The sequence below is a fragment of the Delphinapterus leucas genome, chromosome 16 (assembly GCF_059928025.1).
Source record: "Delphinapterus leucas isolate spDelLeu-1000000601 "Yukka" chromosome 16, BTC_Dleu_Yukka2, whole genome shotgun sequence".
Taxonomy (NCBI): domain Eukaryota; kingdom Metazoa; phylum Chordata; class Mammalia; order Artiodactyla; family Monodontidae; genus Delphinapterus; species Delphinapterus leucas.
Window position 1 is genome coordinate 54,925,111 of NC_143144.1, and position 26,579 is coordinate 54,951,689.

Sequence of the window (26,579 nt, forward strand, 5' to 3'; positions counted from 1 at the left end):
GAGATGACGGCGTTTTCCCGCGAAGGAGAAGCGCGCGTTTTTCTCTGGCTGGACACCTGGCCGGGAGACTGGGACCGGCAAGCGGCTGGGAGGTTTTACCGCGCGGCGTTGCAGGCGCTGTGAGGAGGGCACCCGGTTCCGGAGTGTGTGTCCAGCAATGCCGGCGCAGCGCCCCGCCAGCAGCGGCGGTGAGTGAGGAGAACCTGCCTCCCGGAGCGGGCGGCGGCGTTCGGGGCGGGGGTGCGGGAGCAGCATGGAGAGACTGCCGCCGAGCTTTTGAGGGGAGAGGCGACCCCGGGCAGACACTAAGGAGGAAAGGAGGGTTACCTTTTCTGTGGGGAGTGAGTGGGGGACACCCGGAACTGCGCATATTTGCATGGTATAGGAAATTTGACACAGGGGAGCTGCGTTTTCCCAAACATCTCCATTTGTAAACTGGGGTCCAGGCAACTTGTTGACATAGTGAAGGCTTAGGATGTCTTTTGAGAGGTGATACTGGCGTCCCCCTGGGTCTTCATGGTTTGCCGCAAATGCACCTGGGAAAGGGAGGAAGGTTGTTTACTCGGAAGTTGAGTAACTGGTCATTTTTTAAAGCTGCAATTTAAAAGCCTTGTCCCCTTCTAGGGTCCGTAGCTCCCGATATGGTTGAACAGCCGGAGACTGCCGTGATTACCCCAGCCATGGTAGAGGAGGAAGAACAGCTTGAAGCTGCTGGGCTAGAGAGAGAGAGGAAGATGCTAGAAAAGGTAAAATAGGCATCAAGTTCATCGTCGGGGGTGTGGTTTGTGTGCTTAAGTTTACTAGTCTGGTTTTTCATCAGCTTTAAAACGGGCTTCCTTATTTATCTCTGTTTACCGATGCTATTTTTGAGAAACCTTTGCATGAGCTTTGAATGAGGCTTCTATCAGATATAGTCTTGGTCTATAAAGTGGCCTCATTTCTCTTAAGTGAGCATTTCAAATTGATTGTTTAGCTATTATAATTCTTCCAAAGTCGGTAGTGAATTATTTTTAGTGAATTCTTTCAGTGCTGTTTTCCACCTAAGTGATCAACTTGTTTTTTGCTTTCTTTTCCATTTCTTGGACTATTGCTGAGTAAGATCCTTTAGGTTAAAATGTGATGTACTTTTTCAACGAATAGTTAATTATCCTTGTGGTTTTCTGGTACAGAGTATTTTGTAGGTTACTAAAAGCAGTTTTTAACCTCTTGAAAAACTTCAGTTTTTAAGTATATTTTATTCCAGTACTGTCCCACCCTGTTGCTTTATTATTACATATGCAAGAAGACTGACACCTACTACATCTTATGTGCTGCCTACTAAGTGATTTTCTTGTAATAATTTATTTAACCCTCCCAGTATTATGGTTATTGAGGTACTTTTGATATCTCCACTTACATATGATGAAACTGAGGCAATTGGGGGTCAGGTCACACACTAGTGAACTCAAGTTTGGCTGTCTCCAGAGTTCTTGTCCTTAACACTAAACCTCTCTGAGGACATTAATATTGAATTAACTCCATGTAATTACAAAACTACTCAAATTGGGGAATAATGCACTCCAAAGGCAAGTAATGAATTAGTTAGTCCCTGCTATTTTATATCAACAATAATGATAATTTTGTTAGCATTTTTGATACCTCATGATTATTTATTGTGAGTCAGTCACTGTTCTGAATGCTGTACATGTATTTTACTCATTGAATCCTCAATAGTATCAAGTAGATACCATTAAACTCATTATGATTACTATTATTAAACTTACTAGTTTAATTACTAGTATAAACTATTACTTTTATTAAAATAGTCTATAAACTAGGTTCTATTTTCATTCCACTTTACAGATGAGGAACTGAGGCACCTAGAGGTTGCCTGGGGTCCCTCAGCTAGAGATGGTAATGTAGGCCATGTGGTTCCAGAATTCACACTTTTTAACCACCTTGCTGTACTTTCACTCCAGGATATAATAGTTCCATTATTACTGATCATCTGTAGTTGACCATAATCCGGTAAGGTAGTATGTTAACAAATTTTAATAGAATTGGGAGGTCAACCTTGAACCACCTTTACTCATTCTATGAATTCCTACTGTACTTTGTTAGACAGTATTATTATCCTTACTTACTTGATTCTTTCTCACTTTGTTTCTTGAGGGCACATCACATTGTTTTGTTTTTGTAGGCTGTGCACCTGGCAAATAGTAGGCTATAGTAAATGTCTATTGAATTTCTAACTAAGGTAAAAGAATATTTTATAATATATTACCTAACATATATGATTATATAAATAAAATAAATATACTTACTAGCCATTGTAACAAGGTGAATTGTAAAGGATGAATCCAGGGGCATGGTCCAGAGTAGAATCAACTCCAGAGATCGTAAGCGATAAACCCTTAATTTTGAGTAGTGTAGTTCACTTTTATAACCCATGAAGATTGTTGGTTAAGGAAATGCTATTTGAAGAAAGATATGAGGTGTAATAAGAATACATTTCAAGAATGCATGAGTTCAAGTGAAGAAAGATTATTTTCACATTTAAAAAAGGTCTATCAGGGAATTCCCTGGTGGTCCAGTGGTTAGGACTCCAGGCTTTCACTGCTGTGGGCCCAGGTTCTTTCCCTGGTCGGGGAACTAAGATCCCACAAGCGGTGCGGTGCGGTGTGGCCAAAAAAAAATTTTTAAATAAATAAATTTAAAAGGTCCGTCAAAATTTATAGTACCATAAGTATTTGCTGATTAAACTTGGGGTCAAAATAACTTCTACTTTCAGTGAAATTTTTAAGCTCTTGAACATTTTGCAATCCTAAAGTTTTTTGGAATTGTTACTCTTGAGGGATAGGTATGGTACAACTAGCTTTTCTTTAGCAGTTATGCATCATAGAACTTAAAATAGCAATTTTTAATCCATTTTTCAGTACTTCCATGAATAAAGCTCTTTTCAATCCTATTAGTGCAGGGTGTAACTTGCTAAAAACCTAGTAGGATTGTGGTTCATTGTTATTATGTATCTTTTTATGTACAGGTATTGAAAGAATTTGATTACTTTTTGCCCTTGACACTTAAAAATTATTCCCTCAGTGACTGTAGAGAAAATTCTAAGAATAAGTCTCTCTTACATGTCTTTGGAGCCAAAAAATTCAGTACACAAAAGTAATGATTCCTTTTCTTTTGGGGGAATTCAGTATTTATGGGCATATATTTAGAAGTACTTAAGAGAGGAAGAGCTAGCTTAAGTTCTTAATGAGAAGCATTTACTTTGCTTTAGGAGATTTGAAGGTTTGTGAAGATCCTGGAGAATGATTTTGACATTCATTTGCTACAGTTATTTTCTTTGACTTTTCACCTGCATTTCCTTTTGAAAGAAGTCATTGTTAGTCTAGAATACTTGAGAGTAGCTTTAACTTCTGTGTACGTGGGGGAAGGGGAATGGTAAGAGTTGTGAGGGTTCTTGGAAAGGTAAAAAAGGAAAACAGTTCATATTGTGTAACCTGAAATAGAACTCCCTCCGCAAAATAAATAAATAAATAAAACTGGGGTTTGGGAGAGGTAATGGGGTAGACAGTGGAGAATTTATGCTCTTGGTGGCCACTGGCATACTCTCTCACTCTCTCATCAAGAGATGCTTCCCGCCAGGCACTCAGTATTGAATACTTTCCACAGATGAAGCTACAATTTACTTTAATATTAACAAATAACAAAATTAAGTCAAGAGAGAGTAATGATAGATGAGAAGATTTACTACAGAATTATTTTGAAATACAGAAGACTGAGTTTAAAGGTTAACCATTGGCATATTCTAATTATATTATAAATTATTGTTCCATGATGGCACCTTAAAACCTTTAATTACTTTAAAGATGTATGCTGATTTATTCTGAACAGGACTTAAGGCAGCAGATAAATTAAGCACTAAGTATTTTAACTAAAATAAAGTTAAATTTAAGAATTCATTTTTATAAAGTTTTAAGTAATTTCATCTCATTTATAATATCCATTTCATTCAGTGACTGACTATTGTAATCATAGTAGTACGTTGGTAATAGTAAAAGAAAGGCTGTCCTAAAAGAACTGAAAATAGAGTTTTATGAGACGTCAACAGATTATCTGCACGGGTAAGACTATGGATGATTTTTTAAAGATTTTTTATTTTCTTGTAGTGCACATGTATTTCATTAAATTTATTCTTAGGTATCTTATTGTCACTGCTTTTGTAATAGAAAATAAATTTATTTTGAAAGAAAATTTAGATGACATAACATCTGGGAAATATAAGTTAATATATACTGGTGTCTGATTTATAAGGTCAAGCCTTAACACTAAATTAAATTTACCTCACACACACACACACTCAGGAGTGGAATTGCTGGTTAGTAAGATTTGCATGTATTCAACTCTTACTTGACTTCAGCCCACTTAATGCTTTTCTTTTGAGTTCAGATTACAGTATTTGGTTGGCAAATTATGAACTGGATTTGGCCTTATGTCTGTTTTAGTGGAACACAACTTTTGTTTACATGTTGTCTATAACTGCTCGAAGGCAGATTTGAGTATTTGCAATACAAACCATATCATGCTGAAATATTTAAATATTTGCCCTTTGCCCTTTTACAGAAAATGTTTGTGGACCGTTGAACTATACTATTTATTTGTTGCTTTTGTTTTCTCTCTTGTGCCCTCTGTTATTGTTCTGTTAAAATGTTTAACTTTTATTATGAATTGAGAGGGTTCCTCCTCAGCCACTAGACTGTTGTGTACTCTTACAAATCAATAAATAAATGGTGTGTAAAAGTAATATGGAAAGCAGAGGTTTGTAAATGGAAGGCGTACAGAGGTGAAAGATAAAGGTAAGAGTATGAGAGTAGAAAGCTAAAAGGTAAGGGCAAAGCTTGGGCAACACAATACTGAGGAGGAAAGAGGCTTGTAAGAAATAAACAGTAGATTTAGCACGTTTAAATATTTTGACAATATAGTTTTTAAATTCTAAAACTAGATGTTCTGATTCCTAGCCAATGAGACTATCTTTTAATTCCATTGCTCCTTCAAATTAAACTGGTGTATAAAATTTTTCTTTTCTAAAATGATTTGGTTTTGTAAAAACTTAAATTCAACTTGAATTAAATATTTGCTTTCTCACTTGAATTTCAAATATTTTGAAAATGGACCTTCAATTCTGTAGATGCCAATAACCATATATTCAGTATCTGAAATTTCAGTATTGGTAGCCAAGCTATACTTTGCCGGATTGCCTGTTGAACCCCAGAATCATATTTTTTTTAGCTATTCTAGGTTTTTGTTTGGAAGATAACCATTTTTAGTAAGTGAATTTAATATTATAAAAATATTTTTCATGAATTACAGGAAATATATTAAACCTAAAGAGCAGTTGTTTAGTCATCTTTGTTACACCTTATGCAAAAAAAATCCGTGTATGTCAGGAAACTGTTAATAATTATGGAAACTTTCTCTTTGGATAGGCTCGCATGTCTTGGGATAGAGAGTCCATGGACATTCGATATCGTAGACTTCAGCATTTGCTTGAAAAAAGCAATATTTACTCCAAATTTTTATTGACTAAAATGGAACAGCAGCAGTTAGAGGTATGTATATGTGATTGATTATAGCTAATAGCTTAAATTTTTAAAATAAGCTTTATTGAGATATAAATTATATACAATAAATTGCACACATTTTAAGAGTTAGATGAGTTTTGACCTGTGTAACCACCGGCACAGTCAAGATATAGAACATTTCCATTATCCCAAGAAGTTTTCTTCTCTCAGTGGTCTCTGCTTCTGGCCCCGGACAACCACTGGTTTCTGTTTTCTGCCACTATAAATTACTATTGTTTTTTCTAGAATATTATATAAATGGAATCATATGATAAGCACTCTTTTGGTGTCTTGCTTCTTTAGCTCAGCATATTTTTAAGATTCACTTACATGTATTAATTTAGTAGATCATTTTTATTCCTAAGAAGCATTCCATTGTATGAATATACCAACATTTTTTTAAAATTATGAATACTGTATTAATTAAATGAACAAGGATTAAGAACTAGGACATTCTAAATATTTTTGCACCTACATTTCTGCTTCTCTTTCCCATCTCCTTGCCTCGTTTACCATCCTAACACAGAGGTAATTACCATCATGAATTTTGTATTATTTCTCTGCTTAAAAAAAATAGTTTAACATATATCACATATGTATATATCCATAAACAGTGTATATTTTTGGTCTTGCTTATTTTGAGCCTTATAAGAATGGTATCATACTATATGTAGTTCTTCTGTAGTTTGCTTTTGTCATTCAAGATGTGTTTAATTCAAGAGTAACTGCTTCTAAGCAGACTTTAGAACAAAACTCCTGTTTTTAGTTCCAACTTCATCCTCACTGTGCTGCCTGCCAATCCCTGAGCTGTTGGAGTTTCCTCAATATAAATTGCTTTACTCCAACATTTATTTTTTTATTCACCTGTTAACTGATTTTTATCCTGTCCAGTGATATTTTTTGGATGCCAGAAATTGTGAATTTTATGTTGCTCAGTCTCCTTTTCTAAAAATTGCTTTATTGAAATATAACTGATATACACAAAACTGTACATTTTAAAAATGTATACCCATGAATCCACCACAACCAAGGTAATGAACATAACCATTAATTCCAAAAAATTCTTCCTGTCCCCCCATTTTTAATGAGATACAGTTGACATGTAACATTATATTAGTTTCAGGTGTACAGTGTAATGATTCAATATTTGTATATATTGCAAAATGATCACAGTAAGTCTAGTTAACATTGTCACTGTACACAGTTAAAAAAAAATTTTTCCCTTGTGATGGGAACTTTTAAGATTTATTCTCTTAACAACTTTCAAATATGCAATAAGTATTATTAATTACGGTCACCATGCTGTATAGTACATCCCCATCCATGACTTGTTTATTTTATAACAGGAAATTTATACCTTTTGACCTCCCCCCTCACCCCCCCACCCCCCAACCACCGGTCTGTTCTCTGAATCTGTGAGCCTTTTTTTTTTTTAAGATTCCACATGTAAGTAAAATCATATAGTATTTGTTTTTCTCTCTTCACTTAGCATAATGCCCTCAAGGTCCATCCATATTGTCGCAAATAGCAAGATCACATTCTTTTTTTTATAGCTGAATTCTGCCCCTTTTATTTAATTTTCTCCCATCCCTCACTTCCTGTCTTCATCACCAGATAGCCACTGATCTGCTTTCTGTTATTATAGATTTGTTTGCATTTTCTGTTGGTGTTAGGTTCTTTTAGCTTTTATATCTGAAAAAGTCTTCATCTACCTTTATTTTTGAAAGATTTTCTACTGGGTGAAGAATTTATTTTTCTTTAGTGCTTCCCCCCACCCGCTTGCAGTATTTTAATGATGTTTCACTGCTTTCTAGCTTACATTGTTTCTAACAAAGCCAAAGTCCTTATGATGGCCTACAAGACTATAAGCAGTCTGGTTGCCTCCCTCAACTCCCATACCTTTCAGACCTTGTTCTAGGTGTGTTTCCGGCCTTTAGGCCTTTGCACTGGCTGCTTTCTACTTGGAACCCTCTTCTCAATAGATATCTGCCTGGCTTACTTCATCGTCTTCTTCAAGCTTTGGCTTACATGTTTTCTCAATGAGACCTGCCCTGACAACCTTAAATAAAGTTACCTGGCACCTCCATCCTCACACTCCTGATCCCCTTTACCTTGATCTTTTCTTCGCATGGCATTTATCATCTAAGACACTGTATAATTTATTTATAGTCCACTAGAAGTATGAAGATTTAAAAACTTGGGCAAGTGTCAGCACTACAATAAATCCTTTTGTCCCCATCATTCACATTTAACAGTTATCAATCAAGATTTCGCTACATTTGCTAAATTCTCTTTTTCCTTTGTTGAAGCCCTTTTTAACCCTTCGTTTGGTAAAATGAAACAGAAAAACAAAATACCAAGCTTAATGACTCACTGTAAGGTAAATACTCTTTTAAACACCTCTTGGAAATGGTTTGAATCGTTTTCTGTCCTGCTTTTAAAGCTTTGTTAGGAGGCTTATGGAACAGCTTTTTTAGTCCAAGAATAACTTGGTCCCTCTTCTGAATGTTCTTGAAGCCCCATACATTAAGAGGCCCTTCAGCTTTGGCTGACGGGAATGTGAACTGTTCCTGAGCCCTTGTGAGCACAGGGATTGTTCTACCTGCTTTCTAGTTGCTCTTTTCCTGGCCTTCATTTTCTTACACTCACACACTGATCAGTACTCAGCCTGAGGATGCCACTACAGATCTTCAGAGCCTCTTTTGTATGCAACTGTCTCCTCTCTGATACTTGACCTTGGTTTGCTAGCTCCTCTGAGTTTTGCACTCTGTCTTTTCAACTCAGGGAGACTGTTGAGCTCTATTTGGGTTCTCCCTCCATTATTTGCACTTGGAAGTTGCCTCCAGGCAGTAAGCTGGGCAATCAGAAAATTCACGTGGTTCGTGACAGTGTTCACTGTTCTTTGCTGCGTGTTGCTGAAAACCACTGATATATTTTATCTAGATTTTAGTTGCTTAAGGCAGGAGGGTAAATCTGTTCTCTGTTACTCCATAAAGGCTTGAAGCGCAAGTTCTTGTTTTTTAATTTTTATATACAGTTTCTTCATTGCGAACTTAAGTTATTTGAGATGTGTGTTTCATACTTTGCATTTTCCACTTTTGACACTAAGAAAAAATTATCTTACAGGAACAGAAGAAGAAAGAGAAATTGGAGAGAAAAAAGGAATCTTTAAAAGTTACTAAGGTAATAAATAGTAAGCTAGAATATTTTGTATATGTTACCTTAGATATCGAAGACATTCTCTTGTGTTCTTTTGACTACTGATCATCTATTTAATTTTAATCTTTATCTGCTAACCTATCTTTGTTGGTTGCATAGAAATATGTAAAATCTGTTTCTCAGTATTTTATTTATTTATTTATTTAGGGTTTTTTTGTCTCAGTATTTTAGATATATGGGAGGAGAGCTAAACTATGACCTTTTTAGTTTCTTATTCTGTGGACTATATTTCATAATAGCAAAATTTCACTTTCTTATCTGGGGGAAAATCTGCAAATATTTTATACCTCAAGGCATTTTATAAGTCGCCAGCTCTTTTGGAGCATGTAATGCTTACTCTTCTTCATGCTTCTAACCTCATCATGTCAACTTGGAGCCATAAGAATAATCTAAATTTGTATCTTGTACATAGCTGTAGCAGTGGAACCAAAATTGGAACATATGACATACATGGTAATAGCATTTCAGATAGAGCATTCATTTAGGGATAGCCTGAATTTTAGATGTGATCTTTTTGGGGACTATGTTTTAACATGAGGCTGTTTAATGCCATATTGATAGGGATTGTACAAACAACACTTGTGTTAGTGAAAAGAGAAATAATAAAGGTAACGTTTATTGAGTACTTACTATGTGCCGGGTATTGTTCTAAGCTTTACATGTTTTTACTTAACTCTCAAAGCAGCTCTGTTAGGTAGAGATACTGTTATTATCTACATTTTATGTATAAAGAAGCTGATGCAAGGAGATAAAGCACAGTTCATCCTCATTATTTATAGATCCCATACTTGCCACTTAGCCTATTTGCTAAAATTTGTCGCCTGTGTTTTTGTGGTCGTTCAGACATGTGTATATGCAGAATGGCAAAAAATTAAGAGTCTCCCAACATGCACATTCCCAGCTGAGGTCAAACAAAGCTATCTGCCTTATTTAAGTTGTCACAGTGTAAACAAGTGTCCTTTTGTGGTCTGTTTAATGCCATGATTTTTGCATTTTTGTGGTTTTGGTGGTTTTGCTGTTTAAAAGACTGTCAGCCACATTGTGCTGAAGTGCTGTCTAGTGTTTCTGTTGCAAGAAGGCTGTGATGTTCCTTATGGAGAAAATATGTGTGTTAGATAAGCTTCCTTCAGATGTGAGTTACAATGCTGTTGGCTTTGAGTTCAGTGTTAATCAGCATATGTTTTAAATGAGCTGTGTTTAAACAGCAACATACATAAAATAGGGTTATGCGTTGATCAGTTGATGAAGATGTGACCAGGGGCTTGCAGGAACCTAAACTTGTATTTCTTCTAGATGTACTGATTCAGTGTTCACTAGCTCAGTATTCACAGCGACTTTATAGAACACAACTATTGTGAATGAGAATTGACTAACTTTGAAGGTCACATATCTAATAAATAGTAATGCCAGGATTTGAACCTAGGATTAATTTCGGATTCCACACTTAATTTCTATACCAAACTGCCTTTGTTAGAAAATGTCAAAATGCCAATAGGAAAAATAGGTAGGGTATCTTTAAGTCCAGTTACTTGATTCTTAGTGTGGTTATTGGTGATGTTAAAGTACATAGCAGATAACTCTGCAACAAAAGCAATTGTGGAAAACTGATGTTTGACTCAGTTGTGAATTCCAGGAGCTTATTTTGGGTTTTTGAAGAATGTACTTATAATTTTACTGGCTTAATCATTTACTCGGTACTCTTCAAACTGCCGATTTCAATCAGCCTTCACTTTCACCAAGCTAACTTTTTATATCAGGTTTTGGGTTTTTTTCCCTTTATTCTAAAGGTGTCAACCATTAAATTCTGCCTATTCCATTTCACTAGTCTCTTTTGGTATTTTCTTTTTTAATCCTTTAAATTTTTAACTTCATTTTTATATTTACCTTATTTCTTTGTCATTTTTATTTTTCATACATGTTGTCTACCTATTCTTTGCCAGCTCTCATTCTGAAACTTTGTTTTTGAACACTTCTTCCTTTCCCTTATCTCCTTTCACTAGTAATTTTTCAGTTGGTTTTCTCTTTTATTTCTACTGTCAGTTGTATTTAACTTATAAATTATACTGAAAATGAGTACTCCTTCCATATCATACCCAATGAGTATCTTCAGCATAAATATACAGTTAGAGAAGATGTACATGGTAACTTCAAAATAAAAATGCCTTCTTTGTTTAGTTTTGAAATGTCTCTTACATGGAAGAAAACTGAGGAAGGTAGAGTCTTTGGGAAAAACTAGAGGGATATGGTTACGAACAAGTTATAGTAGGGAAATACAGAAAAAGATTACCTTTTGGTAAGCATATAATAGTGAAGAGTTGTGGATGTGGTTCAACTGCAAGGAAAGCTAACCTAATCAGTGCCTTTTAACATGTAATACCATAGAAGTCTTTAGGAAAATAATACTCTAAATCCTTGTTTTGTAGGGTAAAAATTCCATTGAGGCAAGTGAGGAGAATGCAGGTAAATTTCCTTGTTCCAGTTTTGAAGACTATGTGTTTATATTTTTGTTTTAATTACTATAAAAAATAAAATTTTTTTTTATAGTTATGAGAAAGAAAAGAGGAAGAGAAGATGAATCATACAGTATTTCAGAGGTCATGTCAAAAGAGGTAAAAATAAAGGGGGAGGGACACATAAGATTCGATGTTGAGTAAAACCTATTGTGGGTTTTGAACCACCTTAAAGCTGTATTGATTATTGTTATTTACCTGGGTTTTCAGCCAGTTAAGTGTTTTAAGGAGGAAAATGGTACCATCTTCCTGTTTGTTAAAGGAGCGTGAGCTTAGCCTAATCAGAAATTATTATAACTTCTTAGAACCTCAAAACTGTATCTTAAGAACTCTGTTCTTTGTTTGAAAACCATTAAGGAACTAAAATCATAAACTCATTTCTAAAGCCATTTCTTTTTTCACCTTCTCACTTATTACCTCATTAAATAGAAACTAATTAAAGAGTGTCCTCAGTTATGACAAACCCTAAATATTCCTTAAGCATAATTTAATGTATCACATTCTTAATATTAAAAACATTCTAACCTTAATTACCTACTCCATTTTTCTTTTACCTGAGATTCTAACTCTTTACATCTTCATAAGGTATAAAGTTTCACATACTTGTCTTTAGTCTAGGGATGTACTCTGATATTTTCCCTTTTTTCCCATTTAAAAATAATAGTTGAGACCCACTCACTTTATTATGGAACACACTCAGCCTGCAGTTTGAAAACACTATTAATGAGATTTATTGAAGTTTAGCTAATCACACGGCTGTTATTTTAATTCATCAAATGTTGGTGGCATATCTGCTATGGACAAACTTTGTTCTAAGTGGATAAGATCAATTAGTAAAGAAAGGTAATTGTAATAGGAAAGAACCTTTTGTATTATAAGTTAGTCACTAAAGGGATGTTGCCTATAAGCTTAAATTATACATAATGGCCCATCTCTGGGAACCCTGCTTCCCAGGAATGAGCATTAAGCTAAAATACCTTTGTTTAGCTCACAGGAAACATCCTGACCAGGCCCACCTATGAATGACTGCAGGGAGGAAGAAATTAACACATCCCCTCCAGAGGCTGATGGGAACCAGGAAATGTTTGACTTTACTCCACCACCACCACCCCCTTTTAGTATAAAAGGAGCCTGAATTCTAACTCAGGCAAGATGGTTCTTTGGGGCATGAGCCCACCATCTTCTCGGTTTGCTGGCTTTCCGAATAAAGTTGTTATTCCTTGCCCCAGCAACTCGTGTCTTTTGATTATTGGCCTGTCAAGCAGTGAGCAGTACAAGCTTAGACTCGGTAACATAATCACTGTCTTTGCCTTAGCCTATATCCAGTGAGAAAAATTTAGAAGGAAGTAGTCAAATATAATTGGATAATCGGAAAATGCTATTGAGCATATAAAGGGGCTCTTAACTCAAGTATGAGGTTCATAAAGGTTTCATCTAGGAAGTTGAGACTTGGATAAAAGTTAAATCATTTAGAGGTGGGGGTAGGTTAATAGGGAAATAGTAAGATATAGGGAAGATACTGGGGATGTGTTGTAGGAAGAGAAAATAACCTTTGACCAATGTCCAGAGGCAGGAAGTTCCTGGAAAGTTAAAAAAAACTTAAAAGGAAATTATATTTGGCTCCAGTTTGTAAATAAGTGGTGAAGGATGAAGCTATAGAGGTAAGCAGCGTCAGGAGTTTAGGAGGTTTAATTTCTAAAAAGAATACTTAGTAGTTGGTATCCTTTTGAGTCATTCACAAATAGTTCTCCAAAAAGATTCAGCTTATCTAGCCATTTTAAAAGACAGCTCTTCTATCCGTTCTCTATAAAATTTCTTCGGCCTTAGAATATGAATATCTATACTTACATAATACTTTACATATACACATGTATGTATGTATGTATGTGGTGTCATTCACTTACATGTTCTGTCATTTTCCTGTGTATCTCAAATTTGAGATATGCTTAAAATTTCTTGAATGTATCATACTATTTTATTCCCTTGGTTCTCTGCACATGCTATTCTTTCTGCTTGAAATACAGCCTAATTCTGTCTCTAATGATTATGCCTTGATGACAAATTTTTCAGATAATTTCATATAATACTGTCCTAAGTCACCAGGGACATTGTCTCCTTACCCTTAGCATCTAGTAGGTAATTCAAAATCAGAACACTTTTATTCTGTATTTTTAATGTATTTGTCTTTGCCTCCTGCTCAGGATTGCAAACTCAGGCCTCTAATCCAGAGAGAGGACTAAAGTGGGCTGGAGTTGGGACTGTAATACATTTGGGAGTGAATACTTGAATAATGGTAGTAACCTAGAGCAGGGTTTGGAGAACTTTTTTTGTAAAGGGCCAGATGGTAAACATTTTTGGCTTTCAGTAGCTTTGTGGGTAACTAATCAACCCTGAACTTTGCCATTGTATCCAGAAAGCAGTCATAGACAGATTGTAAACCAGTGAGCCTGATTTTGTTCTAATTAAACTTTATTTAGACATTTATAAAAACAGGTTGCTGGCTGGAGTTGGTCCACGGTCTGTAGTTTGCCAGCCTCTGTACTAGAGGACTTCGTGAATTTGGACTTAGTCTATTCAGATAAGCTTTAACTAAAAAAAAAAAAAAAGCTGGAAGATTTAGGAGTAAATATCCCAATTTTTAAGTGCTACTAATGATTTCAGAATTTTGTAAGATGCTATCGGCTTCATTCCCTATGAATTCATGGCATGATGGTGTAAAGAAAATAAAAGACCTGAACTGTAAAAAAAAAAAAAAAAAAAAAGATTCTATGGGCTTAATTTTGTCTGAGGTCCACCTGTATTTAATTACCTTCAAGGCTTATCCCCATTTCCTGGCATAAAATCAGAACAAGAATAAATGTTTGTTCAATAAATGAATGAACCACATTCATTGTTATTTTGTTTTTGTTTTCTCAATGTTTTAGGAAATTTTGTCTGTGGCTAAGAAAAGTAAAAAGGAGAATGAGGTAAGAGATTTATAATAGATATTAAATTTAGGAGTCATATTTGCTTCCCTGATCTCTTAATCACCAGTGTACATTTTTTCTCACTAGTTATCCTATTTCTTAGCTTTTATTAAAAAAAATAACCATTTGGCTTTTTTTATCCTAACATGCTTCTTATATATCAAGTTTAGGTGGTCTATTGCATGTTCCTTAGTGTGTAAATATTAATTTATGGGTCTTTGGGAGTATAGCAATGATGCAAGTAACTGTAACCATATGGATATATACATTCCACATGTATATATTCCATAGCTTGTGGAAGCCCTGAGGGATACTTTAATTTTATTTCTGGCCTTCAAGATTTTCTTTGGTTCTGTTTGGGAAGGCTTGATTTTACTCCCACCCCTAACCCCTCATTTTATGTAGAGAGGTTCCTTGTTACCTGAGTATTACTATCCAAACCCCTATAATTACAAGATTTATTCTTTGTTCAGTATAAGGATTTGTTTATGATGCAGTTATAACCCAACTATGTTTAATGTAAATAAGATTAAGTAAGCATATTTTTAATAAATATTTAGTTGCATTTTTAAAGATAAAGCCCAATCTAATCTTCTACCACAATTTACTATGGAATTGACATTTTATAATATACAATAAAGCAACATTGATCTTGTGTTCATTCGGAAGAATTCTGACAAATGTATACATCTGTGTAACTATTATCCAAATCAAGATTTAGAACCTTTTCATTATGGTAGAAGGATCCCTTGTATCCCTTTCCAGTCATTTCCCCACCCCAAACCTAAAGGCAACTGCCTCTTGACTTCTATCATAGTAGTTTTGCCCAATTTTTTAAAAAACTTCTATTACAATCTAGTTTTCATACAAACGAAATATAAATATGTATTCTTTTATTTCCTGCTACTTTTCATTCAGCGTGGATAATAATCATTGATGTTGTTGAGTTTGTTACTAGTCGGTTTCTTTTTATTGCTGAGTAGTATTCCATTGAATATTATAATGTCTTAATCCATTTTCTTCATGAGCATTTGGATTGTTTCCACTTTGTGACTATTCTGAATGAGGCTGCTATGATAATTTGTGTAAAGATCTTTGTGTGGACATGTTTTGATATTTTTTCTGTATATACCTAGGAATGGAATTGCTGGGTCATATGGTAAATGTAATTCAACTTTATAAGAAAGTACAGATCTTTTTCCAGAGTGAACACACCATTTTACTCTATTGCCAGCATTTCATGTTGTTAATCTTTTTGATTTTAGCCGTTCTACTGAATGTGAAATGAATCTCATGTAGTTTTATTTTGCATTTTCTTAATTACTAATGTAGAGTTTATTTTCATGTTTGTAATGGCTGTTTATATGTTTTCTTTTGTAAAGTTTCTGTTCATATCTTTTGCCCAGTTACTGGGTTATTTGTCGTTTTGTTGATATACGAGTTCTATAATCTCATTGTTGTCACATATATAGACTGTATTTTCTTTAAGTTCGTGGCTTGCCTACTCATTTTCTTAATGATATCTTTTAATAAGCAGAAAATTTAAAATTTTGTAATAGCCCAAATCATTACCTTTTTTCTTTTGGTGGTTAGTGCTTTTTTGTCTTATATAAGAAGTGTTTGTCTATCACAGAATTATCAAGTTATTCTGTTTTCTTATGAAAGCTTTATGGTTCTGGGTTTGATGTTTAGGTATATCATTTCATCACTGATTTTATGTAGGGAGTGGTGAAACTCAAGTTTCCTATTTTTCCAGTTGAATATCCAGTTGTGGCATCATTTATAAGACTTACCATTTGTAAGACTTCCCTTTGAATTGACTTAATCCTTGTTTTCATTTTCTTGGTATGGAGTTGTGGACATAGCTAACCAATAAAAATCTACCATTGGTCATAAATTGGTGCTGTGTCACAAACAGATAAATTGACATTCTTAAGTTTGATATAGTGAGTTTTTAAACTGTATTTACTTTGCCCCTTTGCCTGTAGTGAAAGTAATTACTTAGATGAAAGTAAATATTTTTATGTTCCTTGAAAATAATTTTTTTAACAGACATTATCTGTTATCCTTCCTATGGATGAAGGAAATTATTAAGAAAATAGTTTAATAAATTCTTGGGTAGCACATTTTAGAGGTTTGGAAGGGATGTTTAATTGTAAAGGTCATTTCAGAAGTATATGCCTGTTATATGTAAGGGTTATTTTCAGAAGTGTTTGTTGTTTTTTTTTTTCCAGTGGCTTTGAATTTGTGGGGGAATGGAATTAACTGTCTAGAGGGTTTTATTAAACATGTAGCTTTATTTTTTCATACCCAATGATTATACGACTGGGCAAATTTTGATTAGCAGTTACATTTTCTGAATGGAGGGTAGCAGCATTATTATGTATTAAACTTCTAATTAAACTTTTTTCTTTACAGGATGAAAGCTCCTCTTCTAATCTCTGTGTAGAAGATCTTCAGAAAAATAAAGATTCAAATAGTAAAATTAAAGATAGGTTATCTCAAACGGTTAGGCAAAATACTAAATTCTTTTTTGACCCAGTTCGGAAATGTAATGGACAGCCAGTACCCTTTCAGCAACCAAAACACTTCACAGGAGGAGTGATGCGATGGTACCAAGTGGAAGGCATGGAATGGCTTAGGGTAATGAATCCTCAATTTTAATACAAGATATTGGTTCATTTCTATATGATAACATATTAATATGATGTAACACAACTTGAGTTGTTCCTTCTGTGTTCCACTATTATATATAAAAGAAACACTTCTGTGTAAATACTTCTTTTCTAACTTATTTACCCAGAGTAAATTTTTGAAAGTGAAAAATTATCTTATTCAAGGCTACCAACATTTTTATGGCTTTGATAACTGAGTTCCCACAAGTGTTATTATAACTTACAGTGTAAATATGTCAGTCTCATCATAATTATCATCTTTGGGTTAAAAGAAGAAATAAACTTACTGCTGATTCAATAGGTGTTTATGTCAGCAATTAAATACAGTGTATATTATTTTTGTCCAGATGCTTTGGGAAAATGGAATTAATGGCATTTTAGCAGATGAAATGGGATTGGGAAAGACAGTTCAATGCATTGCTACAATTGCATTGATGATTCAGAGAGGAGTACCTGGACCTTTTCTCGTCTGTGGCCCTTTGTCTACACTTCCTAACTGGATGGCTGAATTCCAAAGATTTACACCAGAAGTAAGACATGTTTCCTTTTGTTAAATATATTATCATTACAAATGTTTTATTGTTTTGTTGACTGAATTAAGTTATAGATCTCTTACTAAAATTATGTTGATTTCTGTGTAGCACTATATCTTATTTGACTTTCAGTCTCAGCAATACCTTCTCTAAGTTTATATAGAATAAACTGAGTTTCCATAGTAATCTCAGACATCTTGCCTAAAACATCCCTGGGTGGTTTTTAGTGCCTTGAATAATTTGGCTCACCTGAGATAGACCTGGGTAGAATTTATTTTTAATTCTGTTCATTCTTATTATGGTGTTTTCCTTCCATACTTATGCATTTTAGCCACATCATTGCCTTATGAGAAGTATATATTCCAAAAATAACTTCGCCATCTCTCTCACCTTACACTCAGTTTGCTTTTATGGCTTTTTTATCCTCCCATAGTAGCCCAATAATTTATTAGAATTGATTGACTCATTTTGTTATAGAAATACAGAACTAAAGTTAAATTATATTTTTTCTTTCAGAAATGATTAACTTTATATTTCACAAATTGTTGTTATTTACATTTTGTTCTAAAGTTTGTTATAAATCAATATAAAATCTTTTAGATTCCTACTATGTTATATCATGGGACCCAGCAAGAACGTCGAAAATTGGTAAAGCATATTCACAAACGGAAAGGGACATTGCAGATTCATCCTGTGGTGATCACTTCATTTGAGATAGCCATGAGAGACCGAAATGCATTACAGGTATGAATGGTCTTATTGGATTCTTCGTAATCCATAAATCACATTTTTCTTAAAACACTTTGTCACCATCCAGTAGCATTTGTTTGTTTATTTTTTCTGATGGAAGTAATAGATTGCATTGTGCATATTCCTTTAGAACCTGGAGGTTTATATTAACAGAAAGATTGATGGGCTTCCCTGGTGGCGCAGTGGTTAAGAATCTGCCTATCAGTGCAGGGGACACGGGTTCGAGCTCTGGTCCGGGAAGATCCCACATGACGTGGAGCAACTAAGCCCGTGCGCCACAACTACTGAGCCTGCACTTTAGGGCCCGTGAGCGACAACTACTGAACCTGTACGCCACTTTAGGGCCCACGAGCCACAACTACTGAACCTGTACGCCACTGAAGCCCGTGTGCCTAAAGCCGTGCTCTGCAACAAGAGAAGCCACCACAGTGAGAAGCACATGCACCGCAACGAAGAGTAGCCCCTGCTTGCCACAGCTAGAGAAAGCCCACGCTCAGCAATGAAGACCCAATGCAGCCAAAATAAATAAATTAAATAAATTTAAAAAAAAAAAAAAAAGAACGATTGAGATGAAGGTTGTAGTCTCTAACAAGAAAATTAAAGCCTTTGGTACTTTAATCTATAGCCACGACACCATTTTATTTATTCATTTATTTTTTAATTTTAAAATTAAAATTTTTTTCCTTGTTTTCTTTTTTTAATTTAATTTTTTTGGCTGCACCGCACAGCATGCAGGATCTTGGTTTCCCAGCCAGGGAGCAAACCCGTGCCCCCTGCAGTGGAAGCGCAGAGTCCTAACCATTGTACCACCAGGGAATTCCCTCCACAACACCATTTTAAAATCAGCCAGACATAGACCTAATCTGTGAATGTATCACAGATGTCTCTGACAAGTGCTTTAAGTATATAGAACTTATCCATTTAATTTTAATTAAATAGTGGAATATATGAAGACAAGTTGTTTTTTACTATCTTATGGACCTACTATGGCATAACATTCCCATATCTGTTTTTCTTTGTGTTGTAGCTACTTATTTATTAGTGCCCAAGTTATTGTAATGCAGTTGGAAAATGGACTTCTCATTGCCTCTCTCAGTTCAGTTTTTGGTGGTTTTTTTTTTTTCTTCGGTACGCGGGCCTCTCACTGTTGTGGCCTCTCCCGTTACGGAGCACAGGCTCCGGACATGCAAGCTCAGCAGCCATGGCTCACAGGCCAAGCCGCTCCGCGGCCTGTGGGATCTTCCCGGACCGGGGCACGAACCCGTGTCCCCTGCATCAGCAGGCAGACTCTCAACCACTGCGCCACCAGGGAAGCCCCATTTTTTGGTGTTTTGAACTTCTTCCTCACTGCTCCACGTATTTCACATACAGTTCTTTACTGCTTTGTTTTACTCTGACCAGGACAGTTGACCCTTGAACAACATGGGGGTTAGGGGCGCCAACCCTATGTGCAGTAGAAAGTTTGCATATATTTTATAGTGGGCCCTCCATATCCGCAGTTCCGGATATGGATTCAACCACTCATGAATCATGTAGTACTATACGTGGTATTTATTATTGAAAAAAATCTGCATATGAGTGGACCCGTGCATTTCAAACTTGTGTTGCTCAAGATTCAGCTGTATGTAAGATTTTACTTGTGTGCTGGTAGAACTTTGGAATGTGGTTTGCAGTTATGTCTTCACAGTAAAAGTAATACATATTGCATGTAGGAAAAAGTAGTGTACAGAAAGACCTGAAAGCACTTGTAATTCTACCTGAGAATTACTACTGCTGTGTTATATAACTATTGTTAGCATATAGGTATAATTTATAAATGTGGTAATACTTTACGTTGCTTATTGAAACACCTGTTTTCTACTAAATAATATAACATGAAGATCTTCTAATTATTTTGATTACCATAGCCAGACCATATTGAAACAATAAGCTTCCTTGTCAATTCCATTTGCCAGTGGCTAGAATTTTTGTAATTTTCCCTTTCACTGAATTTTTATTATTATATCAAGGATCCTAGCTTTAGGGGTTGATGGCATTGGGGGTACAGGACTCCTATTCCTGAGTGGCAGCAGAAGTAAATGAGTCCATTTACTAATTCATTTATCAGATTTCTCATCATTTCTGTTGCACTGGGTTTTCTTTTGCTTATTCATTTATGAAGGATGTTGTATATTTTGTTTCATTTTTTTAAGGTAGATATAGTGAGAGATTATTCAGGCTATCTGATTTGTTTGCCTTATTATCAGAAAAAAGTTCCAAGTTTTTTATTAAAGAAGTCATAATATTATTTTAAGCTATGAATGTATAAAGTAAAATGCAAAAGATGTCCCATTTCATACTCTTCCCCCAATTTGCCAATCCCATTATCCAAGGATACCTACAGTTGCCAGTTTGGTACTTATATTTCCCAGAAATATTGCATATTTCTGTATTTTTACACAGTAAAACAGAGGAACTTTAAGTTTGCTTAATCAAGATAAAAGAGCACAGATATCAAAGATGAGAAATTAAAACAATTTTCATGACAACTTAATGAAAGTAAATGGTTAGCTTTCTGTGAAGATACACATTACCAAAATTAGCTCCAGAAGAAAGGAAAAACCTAAACAAACCAATAACTATGTAAGAAGTTGAGAATACCATCAGATAATAAAAAGTGTCAATCTCAGATGTGGGCTTCAAGAATGAAAATTCTAACGATATTTAATGTTTCAGAGCATATAGAATTAATAAAGTCCTTCAGTTCTTTTTTTAGGACTGCAAGATAACACTAATTAAAACTCAACAAAGCATTAGAAAGGAAAAGTACAGACTGCTTTGACTAAAGAATGTGAATGGAGAAATCTTAAATATATAACAGCAGGTGGACTTTATTAGTTCAGGACCAAGTGAGGTCTGTTACAGCAACACAAGTATATATCAGTTTTAGGAAATTAATTCATTCTCTTAGTAGATCAAAGGAAAACATGATCATCTCAATAGGTATAGGAATACCATTTGATAAAATCGAACATTCGTTCATAATAAAGAGGTTTTATCTTTAAAATTGCTTTTAGGAAAAATTGTGAGATCATCATATAAAAAGTTTCCCCTGAATTCCTTTTCTAGAATTGCTACTGGAAATACTTAATAGTAGATGAAGGACACAGGATTAAGAACATGAAGTGCCGCCTAATCAGGGAGTTAAAACGATTCAATGCAGATAACAAGCTTCTTTTGACTGGTACTCCTTTGCAAAACAACTTATCAGAGCTTTGGTCATTGCTGAACTTTTTGTTGCCAGATGTATTTGATGACTTGAAAAGGTAGGTAAGCGGTTAATTATTTCCTATGTTTTTCTAACTGTCTCAAAATCTGTGCTCATAGTTTAAATTAATTTCTATCTTCTAGGTAGCTGGATTAAAGTGATAGCTTTTGGCCAGTTCTTCGTGGTATATATGTTCTGCTCTTTTTATTTTATTTTTTCCAGTTTTATTGAGAAATAATTGACATATCACTGTATAAGTTTAAGATGTACAGTATGACGGTTTGATTTATATGTATTGTGAAGTGATCACCACAATAGGTTTAGTTAACATCCATCATCTCAAATAGATAAAATGAAAAGAAAAAGTTTTACTCCTTGTGATGAGAACTCTTAGGATCTACTCTTAACAACTTTCCTATATATCATAGAGCTGTGTTAAGTGTAGTCACCATGTTATACATTACATACTTAGTGTTTATTTACTTTATAACCGGAAGTTTGTACATTTTAACCACCTTCCTCCAATTGCCCTTCCCCCAAAAGTATGTTCTACTTTTTTTTTTTTTTATGTTCTACTTTTGACACAAATTATGACAGGAGATAAATAAAAGATTATTTTAAAGTTTTTATTGCATTGATTAATTAGAGACGAACTGTTTTATGCTGCCTTAAAAAAATTTTTTTTTTTTTTTTTTTTTTTTTTTTGGCCACACTGCGCGGCTTGTGGGATCTTAACTCCCCAACCAGGGATCGAACCTGGGCCCACAGCAGTGAAAGCCCCAAATGTCTTAACCACTGGTCTGCCAGGGAATTCCCTGCCTTAACATATTTTTATAAAGCTCCTTATTGTCTTAGCTTTGTGAAACACTTTCAGGTGGATTTTTCTCACAAACAAGAGATAGAGAGGTTGAAGGGATAGGGGTTGATACATCCCCTGTCTCACACATAAGAAAACCCAATGTCAAGTTATTAAAAATATAACTAGTTAATGCCAGAGTCAAAAATATAACCAGGGTCTCCCAGTTTCACCCTCATGCTTTTTACTCTAGAAACTGTTTGAATCTTAGCTTATATCATAAAAAGCAAAAATAAACATAGTTTTCAGAAAATCATTAGTATACTCAGAATGGAAGAGTAAATAATCTTACCAGACATTAAAAATAATTAACATAGAAGTTTCAAAATCAGGAGGGCAAAATAATTGATTTACGCTTACTTTGGCATCAGTGAAGGAAGAAAATTAATTTTATATGGGAGAATAACTTTTAATGTTTTATTTTGAGAATGTATTCCACCTCTGGTGACCAGATATTAGCCCAAGGCCAGCTGTCTTAGGGAACATTTATTAAAAGGCAAGATTTCCAGGTCCTATGCATTTCCACTGAGTTAGAACACTGAGGGAGGAGCTGGGAATCTGAATTTATAAAATGTGCCTGAGGTGATGAAATTTTGGAAATATCTGATATAACTACTGCATTAATGTTGTTGGCATTTTTCCCAATTGTATTTACTGACAATATAGCGTTACTTAGAGTAGACATGCTTATATTTAATAGCTCATGTTAATAGGGTTTTTTTTTTTAATATTGTGAAGAACTAAGGATATTAATAGATATCATTATCAGGGTACATATATGTTGAATTTTAAAAACACTGTAGTGGGTCACATTTTTACCTAAAGAGAGAGATCATGTGGCCTTGATATTCAGAGATAGTTTTCATTTCTTTAACTTTATTAAAATGTTTCATAAAATGTGTACCTTAGGATGTGGGGGCAGTCTGGCTGTCACATCTGTCACCCCACTGATCGCTAGGGTTGATCTGGCTGACCTGACTGGCTAGGCCAGTGTCCCCTTCCTCCCATGGGACATGTGCATTCCTCCTGAAGCTACGTGCTTCGTCGTAGAGGATAACATTCCCCAATAGAGGAGGACCCATCTCAAGGTCCATTTGTAGGAGAACATGGGATAGTCACGCTTCCAAGACTCCAGACATATCCTAATGAAGTCTGCCTTTAAAAAGAGGAAAAAGGGGGGCTTCCCTGGTGGCGCAGTGGTTGAAAGTCCACCTGCCAATGCAGGGGACACGGGTTCTTGCCCCGGTCCGGGAAGATCCCACATGCCGTGGAGCGGCTGGGACCGTGAGCCATGGCCACTGAGCCTGCGCGTCCAGAGCCTGTGCTCCGCAACGGCCCGCGTACCGCAAAAAAAAAAGGGGGGGGGGTACTTTAATGTTTATTTGATGTTCATACTATTGTTAAGATAATATATTTATTGGAATCTAAAAAAAGAAATGGTTCTGAAGAACCTAGGGGCAGGACAGGAATAAAGATGCAGATGTAGAGAATGGACTTGAGGGCATGGGGAGTGGGAAGGGTAAGCTGGAACGAAGTGAGAGAGTGGCATGGACATATATACACTACCAGATGTAAAATAGATAGCTAGTGGGAAGCATCCGCATAGCACAGGAAGATCAGCTCAGTGCTTTGTGACCACCCAGAGGGGCGGGATAGGGAGGGTGGGAGGGAGACGCAAGAGGGGAGGGGATATGCGGATATATGTATATGTATAGCTGATTCACTTTGTTATAAAGCAGAAGCTAACACACCATTGTAAAGCAATTATACTCTGATAAAAATGTTAAAAAAAAAAGATAATATATTTATAAATCAGAAAAATGTTCCCTTTAAGAAAATATCTGCTTCATACACAGATTAATACAAAGTTGAAAATGCAAAACATATATCATGTTAATATAACTGATTTATGTGTTAGGTTAACTTGTAATAATTTTTTTATTTTACAGCTTTGAATCTTGGTTTGATATCACTAGTCTTTCTGAAACCGCTGAAGATATTATTGCTAAAGAAAGAGAACAGAATGTATTGCATATGCTGCACCAGGTTTTGACTTTTTTCTTATTCTGCTTACTAGACTCATAGAATGAAAAAGGAACCCTAGAAATTACCTGTTCAACCCATTGTGGTAGAATTTGAAAAGTGAGCCCCCCACCCCCAAATTTAACTTACTCTCCTGCCCTTTTCCCTCCCCTAGAGGTCTCATGGTGTTACAGCAGAAGTAAAGTGCTTTTTAAAATTTTGTCCTTTTCACGTATACTCATTTTACCCCTAATGGTTACTGACATGTTTGTCAGCCAAAAATGAAAATTTTTATGCAGTGTTTGCCAATAATAGTTGCATAATTTACTTACTTGTATGATCCATTCTACTGTTTTGTACAAACTCCATTTATCCTTTTTTTTTTTCTGTACGTGGGCCTCTCATTGTTGTGGCCTCTCCCTTTGCGGAGCACAGGCTCCGGACGCGCAGGCTCAGCGGCCATGGCTCACGGGCCCAGCCACTCCGCGGCATGTGGGATCCTCCCGGACCGGGGCACGAACCCGTGTCCCCTGCATCGGCAGGCAGACTCTCAACCACTGCACCACCAGGGAAGCCCTATCCTATCTATTTAATCTTTCAAAGGTCTCCTAGTTTTCATATGTGGGCCTGAAAAGCTTCTCAATTGTGCTTTGACAATTTTATTCAAAATCTTTTTGAAAAAGTTTTTTTGACTTTGAAGTGAGACAGTACGTAAATCAAAGTAAAAATAATACTCCAAATCATACTTCCCCAAATCATTTGCACGTTTTTTCTGATACTTGCCTGTAGGTATATTTGTGTCTGGGCCGCTGTCTACAGATACTTTTTTCTTAAACTACTGGTAATGTTCTCTCTTTCTCTGGAAAATTAAAGTCTCTCTATGCTTGGCTCTATACCTTTGAGGTATTTAAGTACAGAGCCCTAATCTATATGTAAATTAACTACTAATTTAAAGGTAAGGCTATAAAGGATATAAAATGATTTTTTTAAGTTGATTTTTTTAAAAAAACCTAAGTAGTTTAATAATGATATAATTATCTATTGCTTCTCTGTTGTTTTATAAATGTGGAAATCTCTTGTCATCATAGCTGATGAAGGAGAGTGGTTTTAAGTCTGAAGTTTTAGAACTTATAGAAGGAAACTTTTCATGCCTACTTTTCTGGATCAGTTGATTTTTTGGTTTTCTACTAATTCGAAACCTCACTTTTAAAAACTGTGGGCTATAACTTTATCCCTAAGAAGTACAGATATCACCTTCTTATTTCAGCTTTTTAAAATATTCAAGTTATACTAGAATTTTTGAAAAATTAATAAGTTGTGAAATGTTACAGATAAACGCTATGAGTTTGTCATGTGGTGGTTTTTGGTCTGGAAAATTTCAAGGAAATATTTTATATCACCTTTTGAGATGTGATAGTTTTATATAGGAAGAAAAGAGGAAGAAGGGGTAAAAGGGTATTTGGGGAGAGTATTCCTTGAAAATACAAAAATGTTTAATATTTATATATGTTTATTCATGTTTAAATTTTAGATTTTAACACCTTTCTTATTGAGAAGACTAAAATCTGATGTTGCCCTTGAAGTTCCTCCTAAACGAGAAGTAGTTGTTTATGCACCACTTTCAAAGAAACAAGAGATCTTTTACACAGCCATTGTGAACCGTACAATTGCAAACATGTTTGGATCCAGCGAGGTAGAGTGTGGATTTGAAATAACCTACCTGTAAATGACAGTTGGCATAGAAAATTTCATGGTTGATTTCAGTCTTATATAAGGATCATCACCTGTTTTCATGACTTGTTGAGGGTGAATTTCTAACTGGAGTATAAGGCATAAGGCCAGTAGCAAAAATTGTCTCCTAGTGATTCTGTGGTCCTACTAAAATTCAAGTGATGGTTCCTGCATTGATTGCTTTATAGTCATCTGAAATACTGTCTGGGGATGGATTTGGAAATACATTTGAACAAGCACACAATATACTAAGGGCTTGCCAACTAGACCAGTCACCCCAAATGTACAATCCCTTTACAGCAGGTTGTTGGTAGCCAAAAAATTTAATAAAATCCTCTATTTGAAAGAAATATCTTTTTTAGTTACCCCACTATATTACAAGAAATTGAATTGGAATGTGATTATCTTATAACTAAAGATTAGAAGACCCTTAAATTTTGTTCAGATGTCCAGATTTTTGA

At 35.2% G+C, this 26,579-nt stretch overlaps 1 protein-coding gene across 1 annotated transcript in view; it reads left to right on the forward strand.

Annotated features, from left to right (window-relative positions):
• Positions 1–26,579, forward strand: part of HELLS (helicase, lymphoid specific) — a 38,522-nt gene continuing 11,943 nt past the window's right edge. Inside the window, exons 1-13 of the mRNA XM_022569289.2 lie at positions 1–188; positions 625–746; positions 5,475–5,597; positions 8,736–8,792; positions 11,252–11,288; positions 11,373–11,437; positions 14,263–14,304; positions 16,723–16,947; positions 17,327–17,509; positions 18,113–18,256; positions 21,371–21,567; positions 24,315–24,411; positions 25,919–26,080. Coding sequence (XP_022424997.1) covers positions 158–188; positions 625–746; positions 5,475–5,597; positions 8,736–8,792; positions 11,252–11,288; positions 11,373–11,437; positions 14,263–14,304; positions 16,723–16,947; positions 17,327–17,509; positions 18,113–18,256; positions 21,371–21,567; positions 24,315–24,411; positions 25,919–26,080 — 1,485 coding nt within the window. The 5' untranslated portion in view covers positions 1–157. The remainder of the gene's footprint in view (positions 189–624; positions 747–5,474; positions 5,598–8,735; positions 8,793–11,251; positions 11,289–11,372; positions 11,438–14,262; positions 14,305–16,722; positions 16,948–17,326; positions 17,510–18,112; positions 18,257–21,370; positions 21,568–24,314; positions 24,412–25,918; positions 26,081–26,579) is intronic.